The sequence below is a fragment of the Styela clava genome, chromosome 10, assembly GCF_964204865.1.
Source record: "Styela clava chromosome 10, kaStyClav1.hap1.2, whole genome shotgun sequence".
Classification (NCBI taxonomy): Eukaryota; Metazoa; Chordata; class Ascidiacea; order Stolidobranchia; family Styelidae; genus Styela; species Styela clava.
Window position 1 is genome coordinate 8,456,785 of NC_135259.1, and position 27,387 is coordinate 8,484,171.

Consider the following 27,387-nt stretch of genomic DNA (forward strand, 5'->3'; position numbering starts at 1 on the left):
ATAATATACTTTATTTTAGGAATCTGAAGCTTTTCATAAAGTAACTTTAACAAACATTGTTGAAAATGGCAACACTTGATCTCTCCATCTTCCAAGATGCAGCTCAATATCTGCGTATGTCTCAAGAGGAAATGCTTGTTTTACAAACTCAGAAGCCTGACGGTAAGGTGTTTTGAAATAAGTGTAGGCCTATGCATTATTAACGTATCACTGAAACCAAACTTAATGAATATTTTAAATATAGGAAAGAAATACGCATGGGTACCAGACAAGGAAAAATGTTATTTGAGGGGAGAAGTGATTTCTATCGACGGAGGAAAGGCAAAATTGAAGACATGTGATGACGGAAAGGTAACTACAGATTTTTGAAGAAAAGCTAACTAGGTCTGTTATTCATAGTTATTATTACCTAATATATATCTTTTTTACAACTTTAGGAAGTAACTGTAAAAGAAGATGATCTTCAACTGATGAATCCACCCCGATACAAAAAATGCGAAGACATGGTGAACATGACCCACTTGAACGAAGCCAGCGTACTCAACAATCTCAAAGAAAGATACGAAGCTTTCATGATTTACGTGAGCATCTACGACATTGTCCTTACACAGCATGTTTGTTTTGTATTTCAGTATATAACTAATCGTGTAATTGTGTTCTATTGCAATATCTAGACATACTCAGGCCTGTTCTGTGTCACCGTGAACCCGTACAAGATGTTGCCTGCCTACGCCCCATACGTCATCAACGCTTACAAGGGAAAGAGACGAACTGAGATGCCCCCTCACTTGTATTCTATTGCTGACAATGCATACACTGAGATGTTGATGAGTATGTAGAATGTATTAAGTTAGACAATCACAATTTTTGAAGAATCAATTTTTGATATATATACAATGTTTTTTTTTTCATTTCAGATCGTGAAAATCAGTCTATGTTGATTACGTGAGTATTTTTTTATTTCAACATAAAACTCACGCGCTTGCACTGACAAAGGATATAATATTTATTTATTTTTTCTTAGTGGAGAATCCGGAGCCGGAAAAACTGTGAACACAAAGAAAGTTATTCAGTATTTCGCTTTGGTGGCTGCTGATGGAAATGCAGCTGGAAATGATGATAAGGTAAATATATATATATACTGAGCAAATATTGCTCACAACCTTATACTTGCGTTTTTACATAGATGTAATTGTTGCTTTTTTCAGGGAACTTTGGAAGATCAAATTGTCCAGTGTAACCCTGCTATGGAAGCTTTCGGAAACGCTAAAACTGTCAGAAACGACAACTCATCTCGTTTCGTAAGTTGACATACATTTTTAAACAGACGACATCAATGAAATGATTTATAACAAAAATTTCGTTTTTCAATTTAGGGTAAATTCATCCGTATTCACTTTGGAAGCACCGGCAGTCTTGCATCAGGAGATATTGAGCATTGTAAGTACAAGGAAAATGGTAGAAACAACGACTTTCACAAATGAAACATCCGTGACAATACAAACTAATTTTTTTTCAGATCTTCTCGAAAAATCTCGTGTAATTTGGCAACAAGGCGGAGAAAGAAACTACCATATCTTTTATCAGCTAATCTCTGGATCAAAACCAGAACTTATCGGTATGTTGAATATATCTAATCTATGTAATATGGACTATATTTATAATATTTTTCTTCAACCAAATATATATATATATAAAACTAAATATTATGTGTTATACATAAATATTAATGCATTTATCTTATTTTTAGACCAACTTCTATTGACAAAGGATCCTTACGACTACAAATCCATTAGTCAGGGAGTTGTTTCTGTCAACAACTTAGATGACGGAGAAGAATTGCTTTTAACTGATGTAAGGAATTTTAGTTAAATATTCAATATTGATAGTAAAAATTTATCATTAAATTGCAGAAATATAGAGATTATCACTTGTTATAGGATGCATTCAAAGTTCTTGGGTTTACACCAGAAGAAATTAGTGGAATTTATCGCATAATGGCTGGTATTATGCACCAACAAAACATGAAGTTCAAAAACAAGCAACGTGAAGAACAAGCTGAACCTGATGGCACTGAGGGTCAATATAAATTTTTTTTTTTTGTTGAACAAAGTTTCGATTTGGTGATTAAGTGTACTTAACGTCATTCATCGTATTCAGATGCCGATAAAGTTGCATATTTGTTCGGTATGAACTCTGCTGATTTTCTCAAGTACTTGTGTCATCCACGCGTAAAAGTTGGAAACGAGTACGTAACAAAGGGACAAACTGTCCCACAAGTTACCTATGGTATTGGCGGATTGAGTAAAGGTGTTTTTGAAAAACATTTCAACTGGTTGGTCAAAATCATCAACAACAGTCTCAGCACTAAACTGCCAAGAAGTTACTTCATTGGTGTACTCGATATTGCTGGTTTTGAAATTTTTGACGTAAGTTTTCAAATTTTCCTAATAGCAGCCTACAAAGTGCAACTTGGCATACTAATATTCGAACATTAATTTTCCAGTTCAACAGCTTTGAACAACTTTGCATTAACTTCACCAATGAAAAATTGCAACAATTTTTCAACCATCACATGTTCGTTCTTGAACAAGAAGAATACAAGAAGGAGGGAATTGATTGGGTTTTCATTGATTTCGGTATGGACTTGGCTGCTTGCATCGAACTTATCGAAAAAGTAAGTATTCAACTATATTTAATTCAAATAGAATGTATTTATATACCACAGTTCAATGTAATAATACTTATACATTTTTACAGCCTCTTGGAATCATGTCTATTCTTGAAGAAGAATGCATGTTCCCGAAAGCTACAGATAAATCTTTTATGGACAAACTGTACCAAAATCATTTAGGCAAAACTAAGGCGTTTGGTAAGCCAATCAAGAAGACAAAATTCGAATCTCACTTTGAGCTCCACCATTACGCTGGAACTGTAAGTATTCGAGTTGTTTCGATTTCCTCTCTGGTTACAAAGATTTAATATTTACATTTTATATTTAATCAAGGTTGGATACAGCATCACCGATTGGCTCGAGAAAAACAAGGAACCATTGAACAATAGCGTTGTAGAATTGTACAAAAAGTCCTCATTGAAACTTATGCAAACTATCTGGGAAGGTTATTTGAGCCCAGAGGAAGCAGCTGCAGCTGCAAAATCTGGAGGAAAGAGAAAGAAGGGAGGTTCTTTCAACACTGTATCTTCCATGCACAGAGAGAGCTTGAACAAACTCATGACTAACCTGAGGTATATACTATAAAATATGGATTATTCACTTATACAATATCACTTTGACTGGTCAATATTTGAACTATCATGATGTATTTTCCAGATCAACTGCTCCACATTTCGTCCGTTGTATTGTTCCCAATGAAACAAAAACTCCAGGAGTTATGGATCCTCATGTTGTTTTACACCAGCTTCGTTGTAATGGTGTGTTGGAAGGTATTCGTATTTGCCGCAAAGGTTTCCCCAACAGACTTCCTTATGGGGATTTCAAACAAAGATATCGTATTCTTAACCCAAATGCCGTTCCTGATGGTCAATTCCTGGACAGCAAGAAAGCTTCCGAAAAGATTCTTACATCTCTTGAAGGCATTGATCACGAAAAATACAAGCTCGGGCACACTAAGGTAAAATAAGTTGAAAATTGTTGCAATACGTTGTCATTTCGTATTTTGAAAGTTTTTACAACATCTTAAAATTTTCATAGGTTTTCTTCCGTGCTGGTATGTTGGGTGTTTTGGAAGAACTTCGTGACAACAAATTGTCATCAATTTTCAAACTTATTCAAGCTCGTATGCGCGGTAAATTGATGAGAATTGAATACAACAAACTTATCGAAAGAAGGTAAATAGAAACATTCAACGATTCAAGCTTAATCACATTCTGAAATTAGTTTATAAATGGGTCATCTTATTTAAATGAACACAAATACAAAAATCGGTACAATATATGTTATGTGATTTCTTGCATTTTGGTACATTTAACGAATCACGGTTTGAAAGACCTTTAATTCTAATTGTATTTATGTCTGCAAACTTGATATTCTTTCTGTCTTAGTAGTCAATTAATTATCTCGTAGTTCGGTCAGCAACTAAATTTATCCTTTTCATAATTCATTCAATAAAACGTATTTCAGAGTGGCAGTCCGCGTTCTTCAATCCAATCTTCGCGCTTTCTTTGGTGTTCGTGACTGGGAATGGATGAAACTTATGTTCAAGATCAAGCCCCTCCTCCAAACTGCTGAAGCCGCAAAAGAACTTGAACAATTGGAAGCTGAGAATGAAGAACTCAAGACCAACTTGGAAAAAGAATCCAAGAGACGAAAGGAACTTGAAGAATCTCAAGTTTCTCTCATCCAAGAAAAGAACGATTTGGTTTTGCAGCTGCAGTCTGTGAGTATAAATGTGGTGATGCGTGCAATAAATTCGGAATTATCCAATTCACGTTTTAACTTTACCTGACAGGAACAAGATAGAATAGACGATGCTGAGGATCGTTGCGATCAACTTATTAGAACCAAAGTTGAATTGGACGGAAAAATCAAGGAAACACAAGAAAGATTAGAAGACGAAGAAGAATTGAACAATGAATTGGTTTCTAAGAAACGCAAGCTAGAAGATGAATGCTCCGAATTAAAGAAAGATATTGATGATCTTGAAATCACTCTTGCTAAAGTAGAAAAAGAAAAACACGCTACTGAAAATAAGGTATGTGCAAAATATCATCCTAGTTCTGTCCTAGTTGCCTTAATACAAAATTAACTCGGTTGATTTATTTTTTTGTAATGTTTCTTATTTGCAGTTGAAAAATTTACAAGAAGAACTAGCCTCACAAGATGAACAGATCGCTAAACTTCAAAAAGAAAAGAAAGCTCTTCAAGAAGCACATCAACAAACATTGGATGATTTGCAGGGAGAAGAAGACAAAGTCAACAGTCTTACCAAGCAAAAAGCAAAACTTGAACAACAAGTTGATGACGTGAGCATAACATACTAACACTTCTTATGTTATATATATATAAATACATATTTTATTTCATTGTATGATGCTAATTACATTTTGCTTTCAGCTTGAAGCATCTCTCGAGCAAGAAAAGAAACTCCGAATGGATCTTGAGCGAACTAAGAGAAAGTTGGAAGGAGATTTGAGACTTACTCAAGAAACAGTCATGGATCTTGAAAATGATAAGCAGAGACTGGAAGAGAAATTGAAGAAGCAAGAATTTGAATACAGTCAACTTGCTACCAAACTTTAAGATGAACAAGCTCTTGTTATGCAACTTCAAAAGAAAATTAAAGAACTGCAAGCTCGTATTGAGGAACTTGAAGAAGAACTTGAAGCTGAACGTGCAGCAAGAGCAAAAGTTGAGAAGCAAAGAGCTGATCTTTCAAGAGAGTTAGAAGAACTAAGTGAACGACTTGAAGAAGCAGGTGGTGCTACTGCTGCTCAGGTAAGTGGTAATATTGGCTGAATTCAAGAAGAGTACCAATACAAACTTGAACTAATGATAATATTAATTTTCCAGGTTGAGCTTAACAAGCGTCGCGAGGCAGAATTCTCCAAACTTCGCCGCGAATTTGAAGAATCTAACCTTTCTCACGAAGCAACAGTTTCAACATTACGTAAGAAACATGCTGATTCAAGTTCTGAAATGAGCGAACAGGTCGATAACTTACAAAGAGTCAAACAGAAATTGGAAAAAGAAAAGAGCGAAATGAAAATGGAAATTGATGATCTTGCTGCCAACGTTGAAAGTGTTACAAAGGCTAAAGTGAGTCTAACTTGAGTACAACCTACAATCTATTTATAGACCAAAAATAACTGTAATTCATGTTTCATATGTGGTTTACAGCTCAACTACGAGAAAATGGCTCGCAATCTGGAAGAACAATTTGGTGAATCCAAGGCAAAATGCGACAACTTGACGAAGGAAGTAAATGAGCTGAACGCTGCTAAAGCTAGATTTGCTTCTGAAAATGGTAGGTTTATAGACAACCATCAAAACGTACTGAAATGCTGTATCGTCATGTTTTTTAAAACGAACATATTGTGTAGTAATTGGGTTTTACGACTCATTGGTTCGGCAATTGAATTGCTTTCATAAGTGCAATAAATTTTGCTTATCTTAATGTTTTTTTATGAACAGGCGAACTTTCACGACAACTCGAAGAGCGTGAGCATTTGATGGCTCAACTTACAAGAACCAAGAACAGTTCATCACAACAAATTGAAGAACTCAAGCGTGTTGTTGAAGAAGAAGCCAAAGCCAAAGCTGCTCTTGCACATTCTGTACAAGCTTCAAGGCACGACAACGATCTTCTTCGTGAACAATATGAAGAAGAACAAGAAGCAAAGGCTGAACTTCAACGAGCTTTATCAAAAGCAAACGCCGAAGTTGCACAATGGCGAAACAAATATGAAACCGACGCTATTCAGAGAACTGAAGAATTGGAAGAGGCGAAGTAAGTAATCACCATGGATAGACACAAAGACAATTTTTCTTGTATAAATATGGGTAAATATTATGTTAAACCTTTCCAGAAAGAAGTTGGCGACTCGTTTACAAGAAGCTGAAGAGCAAGTTGAGGCAACACAAGCAAAGTGTGCAAGTCTTGAAAAAACTAAGAATCGTCTCCAAGGAGAATTGGAAGATCTCACAATTGATCTTGAGAGATCAAACTCGGCTGCAGCAGCTTTGGATAAGAAACAAAGAAACTTTGATAAGGTAGATATTAAGACAAGTCCTAATAAAAAAAAAACACTGGTCTCATTTATACCACGAATAGTGCATTACGATTGTTGATTTTGTATTTAGATTCTTGCTGAGCATAAACAAAAAGAAGAAGAATTGCAAGTTGATTTAGAACAAGCACAAAAGGAAGCCCGTGGTTTATCAACTGAATTATTCAAGATGAAGAATGCTTATGAGGAATCTCTTGATGCTCTAGAAACTGTCAAGAGAGAAAACAAGAATCTTCAGGAAGAAATTGCTGATCTTACTGATCAACTAGGAGAAGGAGGAAAAAGCATTCACGAACTTGAAAAGGCAAAGAGAACTCTTGAACACGAACGCAACGAAATTCAGGTATACCGCCTACCATGTAAAAAACTATATTGACCAATTTAAATTATGGGGACAATATTGATTATTATTTTTGTTGAACAGGCTGCTCTCGAAGAAGCAGAAGGTGCAATCGAAGGTGAAGAATCAAAAGTACTTCGTCTCCAAGTAGAATTGGCTCAGATAAAACAAGATTTTGAAAGAAGACTAAGCGAAAAGGAAGAAGAAATTGATAGTCAAAGGTTAGCGTTCTTGACCATACTTCAAATAAAACAAAAATAATAAGTAAAGCAATCATGTTAATTCATACCTATATTACAGGCGTAACCAACAGAGATCACTTGAATCAATGCAAACTACTCTTGATTCTGAGAGTAAAGCAAGACAAGAAGCAGTTCGTATGAAGAAGAAGATGGAAGGAGATCTCAACGATCTTGAAATTCAACTTGGACATTCTACTCGACAAGCTACTGATTCCCAGAAAGCAGTTAAAGCTGCGCAAGCTCATGTTAAGGTAAGTACATATTCGGAAATTGACATTTTTTCATTCTTAGTATTCCCACTTTTATTAAACTTCATTGGTGTTTAGGATTTGGAATTGCAAGTTGATGAAGCTCAACGTCACTCTGAAGATCTGCAAGAACAATTCGCCGTCATCGATCGTAGAGAAAACTTACTCAAGGCTGAAATCGATGAGTTGAGATCAGCACTTGAACAAGCAGAACGTGGTCGCAAACTTGCAGAAACTGAACTCCTCGAAAGCAGCGAACGATCCAATCTGCTTCATACGCAAAACACCGCACTTATTAACCAGAAACGTAAATTGGAAGGTGAACTGCAAAACATGCAGGGAGAAGTTGAAGAATCTGTTCAAGAACAAAGAAATGCAGAAGAAAAGGCAAAGAAAGCAATCACTGATGTAAGTTCGTGAAAATATATTTCTGATCCATCCTCATCATTTATTTGCTGATTTAAAATTTTCACTTGAACATCATTTCAGGCTGCTACTATGTCTGAAGAACTTAAGAAGGAACAAGATCTTTCATCTCACTTGGAAAGAATGAAGAAGAACATGGAACAAACAGTGAAAGATCTTCAGCAAAGACTCGACGAAGCCGAACAAGTTGCACTCAAAGGAGGAAAGAAACAAGTTCAAAAACTTGAAACTAGGGTGCGTATATTGTTACTTATATATATTTGGTACTACTATAGGTTGTAGTTATATTTGGTGCTATATAATTAATTGAACTCTTGGTCTTTTTAGGTACGCGAACTTGAAAATGAACTTGACGCCGAACAACGTCGCAATGGTGAATCTGTGAAGAACCAACGTAAATACGAACGCAAGTTGAAGGAAGTGACATACCAGGCAGAAGAAGACAAAAAGAATCTGACCCGCATCCAAGATCTTGTTGACAAACTTCAAATCAAGGTCAAAACATACAAGAGACAAGCTGAAGAAGCTGAGGAACAAGCCAACCAAAACTTATCGAAATATCGTAAACTGCAACACGAATTGGATGATGCTGAAGAAAGGGCTGACATGGCAGAATCTGCTCTCAACAAACTCAGATCCAAAGCTCGTGATATGTGAAGCAACGTAAGTTGAAATTTAAATAACGATTTTTTAATTTCAAATTCGTTGAATCTTCAATAATCACAACTTATGCTTATGTTTTTCAGAGAATGAAAGAAAGAACTGATGAATGGTTCAAATTGGGAACTCTCAGTGTGATAAAATGTTTTTCAATTTTAAATAGTGACTTTAAAGTCAACTTACAAAGCTGAATGAAATAAATTATACAAAGCATAATGCTAAATGAAATATTTTTTGATTTTTTTCTCATCAATGGTGTAGAAGTTATTTTTAGATTTATGTAGATTTTTGGGCTTTTCTCGCATGGGCTTAGTTATGTGACGTCTATAATGCGTTGTCTGTTAAAAAGTGATAGAAAATGTGCGTGAATGCACACCATCATAGATATACATGTTCTGGCTATAGCAGTGTTACAGCTCAAGAAGCGTGTCCGTGTCTTTCCACCTCTTCCCCGCAAAAACACTTCACTTGTAGGGACCCCTGATCCGTCCTTGCGTGCGAAATATTGCAGTCACCTTTAGCTCGGTGCTCCCATGACTGTCTGAATCCTTCAGACCCTTTGGTTAAAACGAGTATCGAACATGGTTAGCCCACAATTATCATTCTTCTACCGCACTACAGTATTTGTGGATTGTTGAGAATGTAACTTACGTGGTATTCATTTATTTTTGTGCGATTGAACGTATTTTATTCTTCGCTTCATTAAAAATAGTCTAACATATGTTCTAGGTATTTGCCTTGTATACTACAAAATAATGGCATATTGTCCAAAGCAGGGGTTTAAATTTTTATAAAATGTTAAAACTTGAGCGAAATTACCGAAATTTACTACTGAGGAGGTTCGAATATTTTTATCGAATCGAACAATTCGAAATTGTACAATGAATACCAAATATTCGAATGGCGAATAGTTTTAAGCTGGAAGTTAGTTAAGGCCAGGGAGTCGTTACTTCCTTCTCATGGAAATTACAACGAGACCGGACAAAACGTTAGTAACGACGTATTTTTACTCATCGATCTCGATCGATGAGTATGTTGATAGATTTACATGTGCATTCATCATAACTCGGACCAGAAGCCCGGTGTTTTTGTATGATTTATGTCGTATAATCAGCGAGTTATTAATTAATTAGTGATGAGACACGAGGTGTCGCTATTGAGTCAGAGCGTTTTTGGGATCTCCTAACTGAACATGCGGAAGATCGATAAGTCAGCGGTCTCTGATCGCCTTCTCGTTTACTCCGTTAATTAATCTCTGAATCCTTTTATCCGCGTGCTTGATTATCACTGCGATCGGCATCGTAATGATGAGAAGCTATGTTTCCACCTATTTCCATTATCTATATATTGGAAATACTCATGCGCCTTGTCATGCACTTTCGAACTATTAAACTTTTGAATGAGTCCAACATACTATCAAATCCTCTTGAGTGATTAGCTTTTGTATTCACGCAATTTTAAATTTATTTATGACCTTATAATAATTTTTTTTCACAAGCCCGAAAATATATTAAGGCGTCATAATGAATCAAGGAGCAATTGGTAAAGCGGCGGGCCTCACAAATGACATAGCCTACGGTCCCCTCAATCACATGAAAAGTGATCGATTTTCTGGCTGTTTGTAAGAGCGTTTTGTATATTCCTGCGGGTTCGCCAAACGTCCACGTGTGGCATGCGTTTTATCCAACCACGAGAGATTGGCATTCCGAGATACAGTGGCGTAGGTCGTGTGTTGTTAAATACCCGAATAGTTGATTACCTTTGGAATATTTCAATATTCGATTCCCTATTCTAAGATTTTCCCCAGACCCAGTTCAAGTCGTATGAATTGATAAATGCTTTAAGGATTGCTTGTAGATAATTTTGCGATAAAGTAGGACGAAAACAGGTGACGCCAAAAATGTCGCTTTGCATCATCAATCTTCATAGTTTTACTGTATATCGACACTACTTGGATTTCTGTACTTTTGGCTTTCAAAATCTGGTACTGAAAGTGTTAATAACGCTTTCATTTTTTATTGTCTTTTTATTGCGCCGTAGTGAAAAAAATATTTCAGCCATGGCGTAGAGTGTGAGTTATATAATTGGCATCGATTTGAAAATGACGTGTCACATTATTGTAAGGATGGTGAAAACCGCTTATGCCCAGATAAGAAATGGCAAGCGATACTCCCTTTCAATATCGGAAAATCGAATTATGATTCTATAACAATATTTCGATTTTTAAAAAATTTTAGTATCTTGAAAGCTGTCATAACAATATAAATTATTTTTTAAACTCATCTCAATAAAAGCTAAAAATCACTATAAAAAATAGGGAAAAGTGCAAAATTTTCCCAAAGAACCACCCATTCGACATTAAAAAGATACACACCGATATAAGGTATATTTTCCGCCATATTGCTAATAGTTCTAATAATAAATATATCCTCGGTTTTTAGGTTTCAAAATAAAATTCTTTTCGGATAAAGATGAATGTGCTATAAGCAATGGCGGATGCGAACATGAATGTGTGAATACGATCGGAAGTTACAGTTGTACATGTAGAAACGGTTACGTATTGCACACGAACAAACGAGGATGCAAAGAAGGTAAGTGAAGAGCTTGTTGAACTTTTAAATTGGAAGCGATCAATAGACAATCTTCTTGACTCAGTTATGAGTCGGTATCTTTCGCTTGACATTTAAAACTAGTATTTGAGAGAATCAGTGAAAATAACGCCTAATTTATATACATTTATTTAAGCCGGATGCAAACATGATATTAAAACTGCAGTCGGAGAGATAACAAGTCCAAACTGGCCAAATAAATGCCCAAGTCGAAAGGAATGCACTTGGTTAATAAGAACTACACCAGGGCACAGAGTCAAAGTGGTAAGTATAAATACTAAGAACAGTCAACTTGTCAACTTGTTTTGAGTTAGTTCAGTGGTTTCCAACCCGTGTCGTTAAGTTCCTCTCTCCTCCTGTTTTGGAACTAATTGTTCCTCCCTGACTATGCATAAAAAGTTCCTAATTAATCCAATTCTCAATGGATTCTTACCTAGTCGAACTCCTGCCTTTATAATGCGTGCATAAATATTATAGAAATGATAAAGAATTAAGGAATATTAGTAATACTACAGCAAATACAAAGCCAAATTTCTTCATAGGGAGGGGGGGGATATATACCCTTGAGGTTTTTTCCCCGGGGATTTTTCCCCGGTTGAGAAATGTTGGGTTAGGGTTTCAGCAATACAGTTAGGCGAAACACGAAAGTATTGTGATGAAATAAGATTTTTTTTTTTAATTTGCTTTTTCAAATGAAATTACGAGACAAATTCGTACATGTTATATTGTAAATTTGAGTTGGGTTGCGCGAGACTAACTTCCTATCTTTTCTCTATGCCTCTATGCTAGTGGATCCGTATGCGTATACTGCAAGGATACTGTAGCTGGAATAAACATGACTATTCTATCCAATTGAAGAGTCCAGCTGCACACTAGCACAAATGTATTTCTGTAACATTTCGTCTGACCAGAGTCAGACTTCCTCAGACAATCAGTTTACAACAATCACCAAGTGCATTTATATATATTGTTATATTGTATATTGCAAAATTGTCCAATTTGGATTCTTCAAAATTTAGTATCATTGCAAATGACTATTCAGTCCAAAAAAGCGAATCTTCAAAAAGCTTGCTTTAGAAAAATAAGAAAAAATATAGTTTTGATTTTTAAATTTCTGTAGCTTTTTATTGAAATACCATGATAATCTGCTTAGAGCTATTATTGCATACCAGCTTCAAGAAACCTTTAGCTTTGTAATATTTTCAAATAAATATTTTTCGCAATTTCAGCCTTTACCATTTGTTTCGAAACCCTAGAATTGTTGAAAAAAACTATGTAAAATTATACTATATGAATCAACCATACGAGGTGTGGCTAAAAAGAAACGAGACTGACGTCACTGATTGCGCAACACGATTAACCATTGGTAATCAACACTTTTACAGTGTGGTGTAATATGTGTTCTTTGTTCAACAGCTTTTTTGACACAATATCGCAATTATTTTTGCTCTTTAGGAGCCATAGGTGAATGTGATTAATTGCTTGTTGAAAAAAAAATTGCCGTGCGAGATCTGATTGAGTTTTTTGGCGATAGGGGGTTCAATTGCAGAATGACGATTGAGCAATGAATTAACATTAAATTTTGTGTCAAACTTGGAAAAACGGCGACTGCGACTTTTAAGAAATTGTGTGATGTTTATGGAGATTCTTCCATGTCCAGAACAAGAGTTTTTGAATGGCACAAGCGATTTGTGGGATGTGGAGGATGATTCGAAGTCAGGAAGGCCTTGCACTTCCACAACTGATACCAACATCGAAAAGGTATCAGTTGTGAGTTCAGTTGTGAAAGGCAGTTGATTCGCAGCGACCGTCGCTCAACAATTCGCGTCATTGCGAAGTTGGAAAAGACAAAAAAAAACGGTTCGCACCAGTTTGGTTGACACTTTTGGCTTGTGAAAGGTGAGTGCCAAAATGGTGCCAAGGCTGTTGACTGAGGAGCAGAAAGCTCAACGATTAAATGTTGCCCAGTTGACATGCATTTTTCCAAGTTTGACACAAAATTTAATGTTAATTCATTGCTCAATCGTCATTCTGCAATTGAACCCCCTATCGCCAAAAAACTCAATCAGATCTCGCACGGCAATTTTTTTTTCAACAAGCAATTAATCACATTCACCTATGGCTCCTAAAGAGCAAAAATAATTGCGATATTGTGTCAAAAAAGCTGTTGAACAAAGAACACATATTACACCACACTGTAAAAGTGTTGATTACCAATGGTTAATCGTGTTGCGCAATCTGTGACGTCAGTCTCGTTTCTTTTTAGCCACACCTCGTAGTTACTACTAACATTATCATGATATACTCATCTGTGAACTTGTTTTTTAGGTATTACATGAATTTGAACTCGAAACTCAGCCAGAATGCGCGTACGATCATTTAGAACTATATGATGGTTCTGACAGCGATCAGACAGTCTTAGGTCGATATTGCGGAAGTAAAAAACCCGGAACTATTGTCGCCACTACTAGTATTATGTTTATCAAATTTTTCTCTGATGCTTCTGTACAAAAAAGAGTATTTTCTGCAACACATCAAACTGGTAAATTTGATTTATATAAACATTTTCCTAAATATTAATTGGTTATAAAACAGGGAGAAATACCTGCCCCAGTCTTATAGTTTTATTCTTTCCTGGTTAGCATGGTGAGCATTAGTTTGAACAACAAATTTATAAATTATGAATGGCTTATTTCGAAGCAAAAATAAAATGTAGTAAATTGTCGTGGAGATGAATAATGTTTCGAAATCGGATCTTTGGGGACTCAAGGTCTATACAACTAAGTGTCATAAGAGCGATATTAAAATTACCGGTAGTCTGTAACAAATTTCCATGGACGTATATTCACGATTAATTTTTAAGCTGCACTGCTTTTCCTTGTTGTCATGCCATTGAAATCACGCATGACCTTATCTGATATTGACCCTATCTGAATATTTGATCCTCCACGCTTGACTTGAGTAAAAATTCTGGCACTTAACAGTGGTATGCTGAAAATTTTAAAAAGATAATGTTTACAAATTGTCATATTTGTTTTTGCTACTTAAAAAAAAAAAACTGGTACTTCCTGGCGACGGGCAAAATGATCGATGCTGGGAAAACGACTTTAAAACTAGTGCGTTGCGCCTGCATGCACATCTTAATCTAAAATAAACTTTATGGCGTTAAAAGTGCGAACAAATTGACAGCACTGTCGTTTAAAAACGTTTTTATCCTAACATAAAAATAAATACATAAATCTCGTTTTCCAGTCGGTAAATATAAGTCGTGTCCAACATTTGGACTACACTCTAAATCAAAATTAGTATAAGCAGAGGCCCTGTCATTTGAAGCACTCTAAGTCTACTCTATACCATCACATATGCAACAGTGCCGATAATGCCTCAGTTAATTACGGTAAACATTTTTCAGTTTACCAGAAACTGAAATTAACTAATTCTTATATTGTACAGGCGAATTGCAATTGCCATGTCCTCAACAACTGTGTGAAATACGCTTTGAAGGCTTTTGCCTTCGATGTGGAGTCATTCGTTATTAAGACTTATAATTCGTTTGCATCATCGGCAAAGAAATCTGAAGCTCTCAGAGACTTTTGTAGTTTCGTCGATATTGAATATAAAGAGTTATTAAGACATGTACCTACAAGGTGGCTAAGTCTACTACCTGCTATTGATAGACTGTTATTGTGTCGGCCAGCGCTGAAATCATATTTTATATCGCAAGGGGAAGACAATGTAGCTGACATTATTTGGACAGGGTTTTCTTGTGAGGTAAGCCTTATCATTCTGCCACATTGTATTTTGAATTTTGTACATAATGTACTGAATATTTTTGAAGAAGCCATTAAACGGTTCGAATCAAATGCTACTACTGTCACAGAACTGCATGGAATAATGGCGAGTGTTGAGGAAAAGCTACAGCAGCGATGCGCAGACAAGTTTTATGGAAGTAATGCTACAAAACTTCTTAAGTCTGTCGAAGTCAATTTCTCAGACAGACAAAAATTTATGCAGGCAGTTGACCATTTTTTTCAACGTAGTTTGTCATACTTACATAGATGGTATGATTCGTTTTTCAAGGACATAGCCCCACTGTCACTTGTTGAACGCTTGGGCATAAGTCTCGACTTCGATAAATTGTATGAAGAAATGTGTGCGCTGAGAAAGGTTCGCAGTGAACTTTTACGCTCAACTTGTGACGTTTCAAACAGGTGGGTGAAGTTCTTTGCCACTGAGCAGCCAGACGGTACACAACTGTTACGTCTTGTGTCATTTGTCCTGTCAATTCCAGTGTCAAACGCCAATTGTGAAAGAGTGTTCAGTATTATGAATGCGCTTTGGACCAACAGTAGAAACAAACTAAACTTTAATCTCGTTAAAGCTGAACTGCTGATGAAAATGAACTTTCACATGTCATGCAATAAGTTTTACGAGTTTATCAGCAAAGCTAAAGATTTTCTCAAAGCGGCTAAATCGCAAGAAAAATACAAATTTAAAAACCAGAAAGACTGATTTTTTGTGTTTTTTTCTGGTTAAATAATTGAACTGATTAGCACAGCTTGTACAATTTTCCTGTTTTCGTGTTTTTTTGAATTAATGCTTCAAAGATTCAACATTTCGCAAGTGTCTTTTATTATGATAAAATTATTTAGAGGCTTGGAGTTTGTGAAAATAACGCTGCGCGATCATCACTCGCACTTTTGTGTTTTTATCGCGCTTAGTTTTTCAATGTGAAGTATGGCACTGCATTTATGACAGACGATAAAAATTAATTGAAATATCTCTCTTCAGCAATAACGCCCGCAAAGTGACTTAAAAAAGCTTTCGATAGCTGGGTGGTGCTTCTCGCGAGTTTGAACGACAAGTAATTATTTTTTGTAGAGGTTTCATCAGTGACTCAGATTTGTGAAATACATCGGGATTCAAATATTACCGCGCGGGCCACTCGGAAACCTTAGGCGGGCCACATGTGGCGCACGGGTTGAACGATCCCGCATTAAGGTGTCCCGGAATAGCTTAACACGAAGTTGGCAACCCTAGATAAGAGTGATCAGAAACCAAATTAAAAACTAGAAAACAGTTGTAATTTTGTCTGCTCACTGACCAATTTGTCTCTGCTTGTATATATAAGACGCTTTCTGACATGAAGTGAACAATATTATCATTATTTAAACCTCGGGGATTTTTGTGACTTATTGACGAACCAAATGTTGAAATTAGGTAAAATAACCTAAATTATATATGAGAAAAAAACTCTCGCAGCGCACTTGAGTCTTTTTTTTAATGGCACACCAGTTTATGTATAGTTTAGCAACGACTGGTGTCGAATACGACCGAGATGACAACGGTCGTGCAAAGTTTAGTCGAAATCATTACGGCCGTATAGAAATCGGTGGTGCAGTTGTATATGAAATAACTCTTTCTCAACCAAGTGTTCAGAGTGAACATTACACGACCAAAAGCGAAAGGCAGAAACAATTATGGACAGTAGCTGTAGCACCCTCACTAGATCTCAGCCGTCGGACTCGAGAAGTTAAACAAAAGCTTTCATAAAATTATTATATATACAAACGCCAGTTTGTTCAGTGTGGAAATAAACATGATTCAGCTATGATATATTCAGCGCCGTTTATACAGAAATTTACTAAACTTCTAATTTGATGACAATAATTTGCCAAATCAGATTTTCTCATCATTTACATAAATCACTTCGGGCTGCGGGACCGCATGTTTCCCCCCGGCGTTTTGTTGTTCAGGCAATGAAAGGCAATAACCATTTACCATTGTGTGTCAAATGTTAAGTTGCAATTACTTTATTCAATACTCTTTCAATATTGTTTTTTTTTTTCATATAATTTCTTGAGCCAATTGAATCCTTCTTGGGTCTCTTGGTCTTGTACGTCAGGCATTGACCCCCCGACAATGACAGCCTATCAGTAAGATAGAGGTAAGAATGTCCAACAACGAAAGTGACAAATGTATCGTTTGGCTTCGTGGGACCTGGGACGCGATCTTTTACTGACCTCTTATCTCATTGCTACCGTAACTGGTGTCATTGACGTAGTTAACAAAACAGGCGGATTGTCAACCACTCGTTTATTATAAGGGCATCAAACTTGTGCGACCGCAATGTGTGTTTTAAATGTGGTAGATATGCTTTTAATGTTGGAAAACTGAGAAAAAAGATAAGTAGCATAACATTTTATCGGATATAAAAATACCGGAAATAGAATATATATATTAAATTTATTAACATTAAAGATTATTTGTAGGATTATTTGGTATATTTCAGTATTGATTCATTTCTTTACGCTCAATACACATACATAATTCGAGGACATCTGTTAATATTATCGGGTGTACCCACCCATTTCCATTTGGAATGTGGGAAAAATTTGCAGAACCCATGTCCAGAATTGAAAATACCGATATTAAAAATTACGGATTGAAATATTGTATGTTTTACAAAGATTGTCGCGATGCTATAATCATATGATATTTCATTAACACCATATTTTACGAATTTGAATACTTTTATTATCACATTACATTTACCAGTAACCATGTCCCCCTCACGCCGGAGGACAAAAACAGCACTGTATTTATAAAAACTATTACAATAAAGCAATACTCAAATATGGGCAAATGTAGGTCGCGCATTGGTATACGGTAAATTTTGACTGCCTCGAGTTTGATGAAAACTTCGACAGACAAGCAATTCGGAGGTAGTCTAGTATTATACGGAATGAAAAATTATGACACTGTAATAACACAGCAAAATGTTTGGTGAATGATTGGAATTTTTGGTTTCGATTGGCATAAGACTTGGAGAATATTTTTTTAACGACTTCTTCCACCTTCAAGTGCCAAAAAATTTACAATCGATTGGTAAATTAGCTGCGGAGCATAGCGTTTTTCCCAACAATCCATGTGCCCATTTCGCGTCCAAAAATCCTAAATATATAGCCTAGCCCTATACGACTGGGTTAAAAGTCTAAAATTTTGAGACTACAAAACAGACAAAACACAAATTTTCCCTCAACAAAACTGTACGAATACCTATTTTCCAGCAGTTAGTTAAAATCAAACTTTATAACTCTTTATGATTTTACTAAGATCTACAATTTTACTTCTAAATGATTCTTTGGGTCAACGTCCGCATTACGTCATCAATAACGAAGCCGATTTACGTACATGATCACATACTTTGATGTTAGTTTTCTCTTTTAATTCCATGCCCTTTAGAACAAGATTTCTATCATGGTTTCAGATACCGAAAATTGATGATATTTTGCAGTTAAAAAGTCACAACCCAAAGTTTATTATTTCAAAAGACACGATACATTTATAAAACCAATATCTCGCCTTGAATCTTTCATTGGTAAGCTATGTTTGCAGCAATGAAATTATCTAACCTATATCAGGTAGTATCGCATTATGCAAGACTGGCTTAGAGCATAACGTAATCCTGTAAGAGAAAAGATTTTCATTGTTTCGACTTCATAAGCTTAATCGCAAAAAGGATGTTTATATTTACCATAATCTTGTCTGTTTTTCGCTGAATAAACCGATAGAGTCAGTTTGCCCCGGGTCAAAATTTCTGCTCCTGCGATCGATGATAAATTTTGAATTGATGTATCTCGTATTAGACGCAAACTGGTGTATTCTCTTAAATTTCGAAAATCTAAAATGACATATTTTCACAAAAAAGATAATTTGTTTCAGGATAGACAATTTATTAGTCGTATCGCAAAAGTTTTCAGGTTTAGTCTAAAGGTTGTTTATTAATAAATTTGATATATATGTTCAAAGCGAGAGGCATGAATAAGCGTTGTGTGAAATGTAAAACAACGAATTCGGCTATAAAATGCAATGAATTTTCAACTTTTAAAAAAAATTAGATATATATGGTTGACTGAAGAAGCATGTGCATAACTACTGTTCCTTTTCTCTACCTCTGTATTAGTGGATCCGTATGCAAAGACTGCAAGAACCAAACAGCTAAACGGATTTGTTGAAAAAATTATTTGTTGCAGCTTAGCTGACATACTATATTAGGTAATAGAATGGGAATTTGCATATGAAAGCATTTGCTGAAACCCACAAATAGTTCACCTTCAAAAATAGCACAAGCTAATGGAAGATCAGTCGACGGGGGTGGTATTTAAATGTATACGTTAACGTAGTGGCGATTATCATCGCGGAAGTTTGAGGTGTCGAGAGTTTTGCAAAAATAACAAACAATAAGATGTGATTTTTATCAAGCAGACAACATTGAAAAGATCAGAAAATCCTTTGTTGCAGATGCGTGTTTTTTTTTTTTTTTTTGAAAAAAAAAAAAAATTCACTTCCTTCCAATCCTATATACTAGTCACAGATTTATATAATATATTCGTACATATAGATCGTAGGGGTATACATCTGTACAAATATAAGTAAAGCCAATGTAATGGTACTTACGAGTTATCAACTGAACTGGATGTTTTTGTCATTTTTATTATAAATTCAATTTGAAAATGACGATATGTTACTGGAGGAAAATTCTCTCAGCACTTTGTTTCGTACAAATCGTTTCTGTGTCTTGTGGGCCAATGAGAAATTATACCAACGGATATCATCCCGCTGGAGGAGCAGATCCTCGATATTTAAACTATGGAGCGGGCGTCGTGATACCCAATCTTGTGAACCCCAGAATACCTGGTCCAGGAATATCATTAACGCCTCGCCACCACTTGGAAAAATACATAGGAGTTCGTCCAGGGCCCCTGGAGTATGATTATATTACGGAATACAGCGAGGAGTATTACGAAAACTATGACGATATTTCTGAGGATGTTGTTGTCCCAGAAATAACAATTCCAATAGAATATCATGAAGAATCTACAAGCATCCAAGAAGATGTTGAAATAGAAAAAGAACCTAGTTCAAAGGCAACCACTGTGACGTACAATATTCACGAATACTACTCAACTGGAGAAGTTGAAACTCATGAAAATGGAATCAATAATTCGACGACAGTAAGCGGAAAAATCCATTGTAGAGATGGCGGTCGAGGATACAGGTGGGTACAGATATGGAACAAACTTTTATTCCGCACATGTGTAATCATGAGTTACGTATTATGTATTGTTTTTGGAGTGTTATTATCGATTATCGTCCCAAGTCTATGAGTGAAAGTGTCGAGCCCATTAGCACCCCGATATATTGTATGATGACGCTTCTTTTTTGATTTTACTCTCATAAAACGATGTTTGGTGTACCTGTTGATTAAACGTTATTCTTTGGATTGCCTTCGTAACCCTAACTCACTATTCTTTTAGCTCGTGTTTTAAATCATGCACGCATCCGTTGCGTCGCCTGGAACGTCAAATAATAATATCAAATCTTGGTTTCAAATCAACACCTATATCTTTTACAACATGTAGATGCGGCCAATGTTGTTTAGGACAAAATAAGGCGATTACATAATATATAAGAAAACAAGTTCCATGTTAAAAACAAGTATATTTCTCCGCATGTTATATATATATGAGGTTTTAATACAGAGTTCTAATTTATGATGGCAACATTGAAAACAAATTTTATAAAAACCAATATAAATTATGACCAGAAGTTTCGCGAGCAGAACTATTAAAAAACATAAAAGCATATTTCCCCTAAAAATATTCAAAATATAATCATGCTCTATAACCCAAATGAAATAAACGGACAGATTTAAGTCTGTGTATTTCTGTTCTGAAGTAAAATAAACAGGTCTGAGTTGGTGGAACGGAAAATGTCAACGCCGTCCAAAAATATAAAATTATATAATTGACGTACATTGTGTTCTTTCACCGTTACTCTCAGTCGAGTTCAAATCAAATTGTAAAACCCCCCATGTAATTTTATATCATGCAATGCAAGTTTTGTCGTTTAACCATTGTAACGACACTCTATTTACAAAAATTCTTTGTTTTGATATAGGCAATGCATGAATAATAATATACGAAAAACATTGATTCGTGGAAGCCATATCCTAGGAATCGTTTACCTTTCGTATGTCTAGTTTTCACGTCATGCAAATCCTGTGTTATGTACACATATCACATATTTCGGTGATATATCAACAAACATAATATTTAACTGCGTAATTGTTTATGCGATATTTACAGAATTTATTTTAATTATACAGCGGTTCCCAAACACATACGCGGATCAGTTGAAGGGGAACACAATGCTAGGCGCAGAACTGATTTTACTTTTCGTTTCACCAGAAAACTTCCCCGTTCTTCCTAGTTTAATTGCTTGATAAGGATTTCACAGGATGTTTTCCCTTTGTTGAGCATGAATTGTTTGAACATAATGGGATTTGGAACCTAACAAATAAAATAAAACTATAAATACCACTGGAATGATAAAAAGGGAGGCACGAGGGCTACAAGCCTCCGGGAAGGTGCACGAGCGCTGGAAGGTTGGGAACAATTGTATCAAATAGCCAAGTCAGACATTATTCCAGAATTAGAATATTATGCTCACCCAAGGTGTAATGTAATACATTGGCTAAGCGACGCCGGACCGAAAAGATTTTTCCAAAATATACTAGCTTCTTTCTTGCAGCGGCTGCTTAAAAATTGACCTGTTTTTAACGTAAGGCGTGTAATATTATATATAAATTATCCCGTTTTATTATGCCAACTGTATATATTTAACTTTGTCTCAAAACATGAACTGACTGGACACAAGCCAAAAGTGGCAGACGATAAAATTAAACTTGTCTTTGATATTTAAGACTGAAATAAAAAAATCCATTAGGAAAATGTTAACATTATTGATGTGAACGTTAACATTTTGTGCTATTCCATAACTGAATATTAATGTTCAATGGCTGCGCAGGATGCAAATAATATATATATATAACAACAACGAAATATTTTAATTTCAGGTAATGAGACAAAATGGCGGTATGATTTAGGCTACGTTATTAATGCTGAATGATTTACAGATACACAGATCATTTTAGCTGATAAATTGTCACGGTTCATATCTTTAAATATTTTACATTGGGCGTTAGAGCGCTGGGTACTTGGTGCAACGCCATACGAAAAAATTTTTAAAAAATTATGAATTGAACTAATGTAATTAGTGGAGTATGACAAGTGACTGAATGGCCTAGTTTGGGAACGGTGTGGTGCGCCCGTTACGATCAAATTTTTGCTTGATAATGTCCATATCTATTTCATAAATCATTGTTTTAACCGTTAATACAAAAAATATTATTGTTTTAACCTCTTCTATAGCCCGACATTTCAAACAAATTCCGAAATAAGTAAATCATTATTATCTGACATGATTTTAATTATGTACATTCGCAAACGCCCTGCTTCCATGACCCTGACTCTGTGCGTCACCATGTGATTTGTGCTTCATAAATTATTTTTGTATTAAGTTTACAGTCGGAACAAAATTAATAATTGCCGACTAAATTTTTTAATATCGACATGTGTTAGACGTTTAATGTAAGTTTATTGCGAATCTATTGATATCTTTTTTTGTATTTCGGAACTTGCTGCACTGTAAGTCCTGCACTGTACTATTTTGTACGGTCACTAAACACATTTCTTAGTTACATTGGAATCCCGAACCATTAGGATGAAATTGAGAACTGTGGAATGTGGATGTGACATGAAATCGAGAACTGTGGTTATTTCAATTTTTGCATTTCCAAATTTTGATATGTTGGAGAGAAGGTAGAGTGCGAAACATCAAACATATAGGAATCACTGCTATAAAGTATCCCCATAACGGCCAATCGAATTATATAAAGCGAATAAGCTGTAGGTCTTCACTGCAACTGACTAAAAAATCAAATAATTTTAATAAAAAAAAAACGAACGATTTCATCTGAACTTTGGTACAGCAGATTCATTACATCATCGAAGACCATAGTTATTGATAGAAGTGAAGATTATCAGAGAACGTTCGGAAGTGTTTTCACACTCTATTAACGTTTGGACACGACCTCAGCCTTGGGGCATCAACGTGTCATGTCTGCGGAATGAAAATTGATGATTGACATATATTTCATGGAATGCTTTGAATGGTTCATAAGTTGAAATTTTCATCCTATTTCACGCATATAATTATTCACATACTATAACAAAAATTTTGTTTGTTGATACAATAAAGTAAAATATAAAGTTATCTAAAAACGGAAGCAAGATAGAAACATACACTGCACACTATAAACTACAGCAATGGAGTATTTTATCATATAGTATATGTAAACATAAAGGTGTGAGAAAGCAGAGAAGGAATTTACTCAACAAAATCATTACAACAATGCAAATAATTTATTGAACACATCCATTTCACAATACAGCCTCGATGGAGTGGCATATATGATATTGTTCAGTCCGTGTGAAATTCAGGACTTGAAGGGTAACAAGTTAGCTCAAACAATACACGTGGAAAGTCTAAATAAATTGACAAAAACTCCCACCCTATTTTCAAAATTTTATTACGTTAAATATAAGCATTTTTAAATTGCAGATCAGGAGAATTGTTCAAGCTTTCGGCTGATCCATGCACAACATGTAGATGTAGCAGATTCGGTCCGCAATGTAATAGAACTGAGTGTCAACCACTTCCGAGCGGATGTTTTGAATTGATACAAAGACCGGATGAATGTTGTCCCATTTGTCTCAGAGAAGGCTGCACATTTCGTAACAGGACTTTTTCATCTGGCGAGTCGATACAGGTGGTGTATGTATATAGTATTATTCATTAATTAGCTTAATGATAGTCACAAAATATTCGAAGTCTTAAAAGTGTTGAAAGGACCTGTTGTTGACCGTGTGATGCGCATTAGTCGAGCATCAAACAACAAACAATTGTATTTGTCGTAGAAACTTTAAACAACCTGAATCTTCAAAGCTTTGGCGCCAAGAAAAAACATTTTCAAGTACGAAGTAGATATGTGCACGCTTTCTACCCACTTTATTACATTCTATGGGTACCACCAAAATTTTTCGATCGTAGAGAAACTTAGCGCTGAAATCCAAGTTACTTCTTTACATCTCGATAACAAATGATCTGCCAATGCGTTTTTGCGCTGCAATGAAAAGTATAGCAAATTTAATCCTATTTTCAATTTCTGAAAACAGTTGACAGCTTGTGAAACTTGTCAATGTGGAGATGATGGTCGAATGTACTGTAGTGTGGCGGATTGCACACCACCTCCATGCGTGGATGCTTCAATCGTAGAAGGTCAATGTTGCCACGTTTGCCCAAACGGTAATTAACATTGTAATATTAAATTGTTACCTCGTTCAATGTTGATCGTATTATACATTGTAGCAAGGATTATTATTTAAATGTAATTGCATTACAGGGCCCAACTGCTATACAACCATTCTCGATATTATTCCAATGAGACAAGAATGGGTTCCTGATCATTCCAGAAGCTGCATCATATGCCGATGCTGGCATAAGCCAGGAAGTGACCAATTGTGGATGGGAAATAGAATGGTACGTATTGGCAAGCTTGTTGACATAAATAAAATAAGTATACAATGTATCCCGAGTATACCTAAAGTTTAGCTAACATGTTTTTGGAAAAGCCTTGCTCGAATTTTGTAGCTATAACTTTAAAATTAATACAACGTGTTTGTTTGTCTTTTGAATGTTTCCAAAATCCGCGTTTGGTATCCTGAGGGCACGATCTCGTCGTAACCAACATCAAAGCTTGGCGCTTAAACTTTCGTCGTTAATCATTTAACATGTTGGAAATGTCACTAATGTTTTGTTATTTACTTGTTGCTAAATCATTATAGATATTTTATATTATATGAATTTAGGTAAATGTGAAAAGTTCAACTTGATAATTGTCTTACATGCAACAGCAAATTAATTTATTTTCAGGCCATCTCCCCCTTATTTTCTCTCTCTCTCTAAGAGGTTCGCATTACGATTGTTACAAGAACAACTTCTAATTGCGCACTCGCATTATTTGCTTGATTTTTGATTGTATCGATAAAATTGCTTGGAATTGATATTTTATGTATGAGCATTTTTAGCACAATTATTGATTTATTTTGCTTTATACTTAATCGTGTGAAATATGTTGAATACTCTTTAATAAACATATTTGGGGTTTTACGTATTTACGTTTATTATAATATTCGATTTCTTACTGTTCCTATTCACAGGCTGAATGCAAGCGAGATCCTCGGTGCGACAAATAATACTGAGCAGCAAGTAAATTATAAACAGCTTATCGGAAGAGAATATAGCATTGAAGAAAAGCCGATGAATGTAGACTAATGGTCCTTGGTCGAAGACTGCAATGTGCGGAAAAAGAACGAAATCGGGCAGGACCCGACTAAAAGAAGTGAAAGAAGCTGAATCATATATACTTCATACCACAAAAACGCTGCATTAAACAAACGAGCGTTTCGTAAGACGCCGTGAGCGCTTGCTACAATAAAACAGCCGTTGTTCTTGCTAAAAAATTCATCTGGTTAAAATTAAAACATTTGCATACTACGGAAACATTATGTTAAATTGGCTTTTTATTTTTTGTTATATATTCAATATTTTAAACAAAGTGCTGTTCCGTGTCATTATAATCGTATTTATGAAAATATGCGCTTCACTTTTTGTATTATGACTACATTCTTTATTGAATTTTTTTGAAGATATGCTACCAATTATACAACATACTGGAAAATTGCAAATAAACGTAAAGAGTTGATTTTAAAGAGGTTCAAACATGATTAACTAGGCATTATTGCGTGAATTTCAATATTTCAGTGCAAAAATAGAAATTGTTCAAATAGAATGGAGATCCGCTCTGTTGGGCTGATAACTTTCTTCTACAATGGGGGTTAACATCGCTTGGTTCGCAGCCATTTATGTTTAAAGTTAGTTAAATTTTGCAAAAATTTACCTCTGGACTCATTTCCAAAATATTTGAAATAATTACACTTAGTAAGCTGGATTTCTTTATAAACTTGATATATAAGCTGTGAATGAGTCCATTCATGAGCAGAAATTGATTTGAATTATTTCGTGTTAGAGTATATATCATTTATTTTAGATACAGCCTACCTATCCCACCCGTGATTAAGTGAATGTAATAAATTTTCAACCTTTTGCAGTTGGTGTCCATGATTTTGCATAATGAAAATCATTTAAAATGTGACAATTTTGTAAAACATTCGAGATTATTACATTTTTATTTATGCAACATACTATGGGATTACAAATCGCACCGGATATTCACAGGGCGTGCTATTCATGTTTTCTCATTAAATAGTTTGTTAATTCTAAGCATCTCGATGACCTTTGATTTCTGCGAGCAAATGGCATGGTTGTTAAAATCGCACCCGCTTTTACACATCACAATATGAGTATTTTCAGAGAAGTTTTTCTTTTGTTCCACAAAGGTGCAATCTCAGCATGGGATAATCATCTTTGCAGTATATAATACTCTACTCATTCAAACACTCATCGGTAATATAACGATTAACGAGCGGCAGGAATTCCCAATACGGCTGGGTTATGTATGAAGGAAAATACAAAGGTCTTCTGGGTTTTTAATATGAAGGGACAAAAGCTATGGTTAGTGATAAAAGAGTTAACTGAGGCCCAGGAATCGGATTATTGACTACTGTATTAGTAATTGCCAACGATTTTGAAAAGGTAAATCCAGCTGAAATAAAACTACATTGCATAATCACAGAATCTAGTACAGTTGATTGATCCTAGTATATAGGATACTGCAGCAAAATATGAATTCTACTATATCGAAGCATGGTTATAATATTATGGAATTCATCGGATTGCCAGGATGTTCGAATGTTGTACAAATTATGAAAGCTCGAGTCTTCTCTACGTGTTATATCACGGAATGCGTAGAATAAAAAATAGGGAGAAAAAAATAGGAATATCTTTATTGATATTATTATGACTCTTACATGATGAAAATAAATTTTGAATCTGAATCTGTGCTATTTATATGGCAGACCAGAAAGATTTGTTCATTCAACATAAATCGACATCATATACAGCATGTAAAATGTAATAAAAAATCGTATATTTTGTACATCCATTCACTACTCTCTGTTTCTATTGAC

General features: G+C 35.2%; 3 protein-coding genes across 3 annotated transcripts; all 3 read left to right on the plus strand.

Moving 5' to 3' along the window:
* On the plus strand, nucleotides 1–8,891 carry LOC144428150 (uncharacterized). The gene is given in 32 exon segments (XM_078116933.1): nucleotides 1–162; nucleotides 245–351; nucleotides 438–581; nucleotides 675–831; nucleotides 918–945; nucleotides 1,025–1,124; nucleotides 1,209–1,301; nucleotides 1,377–1,440; nucleotides 1,520–1,618; nucleotides 1,751–1,854; nucleotides 1,941–2,079; nucleotides 2,161–2,429; nucleotides 2,507–2,677; nucleotides 2,761–2,934; nucleotides 3,008–3,246; nucleotides 3,332–3,632; nucleotides 3,713–3,849; nucleotides 4,142–4,397; nucleotides 4,470–4,712; nucleotides 4,807–4,983; nucleotides 5,075–5,455; nucleotides 5,531–5,776; nucleotides 5,858–5,984; nucleotides 6,152–6,467; nucleotides 6,547–6,730; nucleotides 6,821–7,090; nucleotides 7,172–7,308; nucleotides 7,388–7,580; nucleotides 7,656–7,985; nucleotides 8,067–8,237; nucleotides 8,331–8,666; nucleotides 8,750–8,891. Coding segments are annotated over 31 exon segments (5,784 nt in total). The 5' UTR covers nucleotides 1–65; the 3' UTR covers nucleotides 8,661–8,666; nucleotides 8,750–8,891.
* A 1,295-nt stretch (nucleotides 8,892–10,186) lies between these two features.
* On the plus strand, nucleotides 10,187–13,852 carry LOC144428240 (bone morphogenetic protein 1-like). Its single transcript, XM_078117189.1, has 4 exons — nucleotides 10,187–10,205; nucleotides 11,105–11,254; nucleotides 11,409–11,536; nucleotides 13,601–13,852. Exons 1-4 carry the CDS (start codon nucleotides 10,187–10,189, stop codon nucleotides 13,850–13,852), a joined length of 549 nt encoding a protein of 182 aa, XP_077973315.1.
* Nucleotides 13,853–19,672: 5,820 nt separating this feature from the next.
* LOC120337794 (uncharacterized) lies at nucleotides 19,673–26,390 on the plus strand. The gene is made up of 5 exons (XM_039405682.2): nucleotides 19,673–20,333; nucleotides 23,801–24,008; nucleotides 24,415–24,544; nucleotides 24,642–24,778; nucleotides 25,459–26,390. Exons 1-5 carry the CDS (start codon nucleotides 19,789–19,791, stop codon nucleotides 25,492–25,494), a joined length of 1,056 nt encoding a protein of 351 aa, XP_039261616.2. The 5' UTR covers nucleotides 19,673–19,788; the 3' UTR covers nucleotides 25,495–26,390.
* Nucleotides 26,391–27,387: the final 997 nt, after the last annotated feature.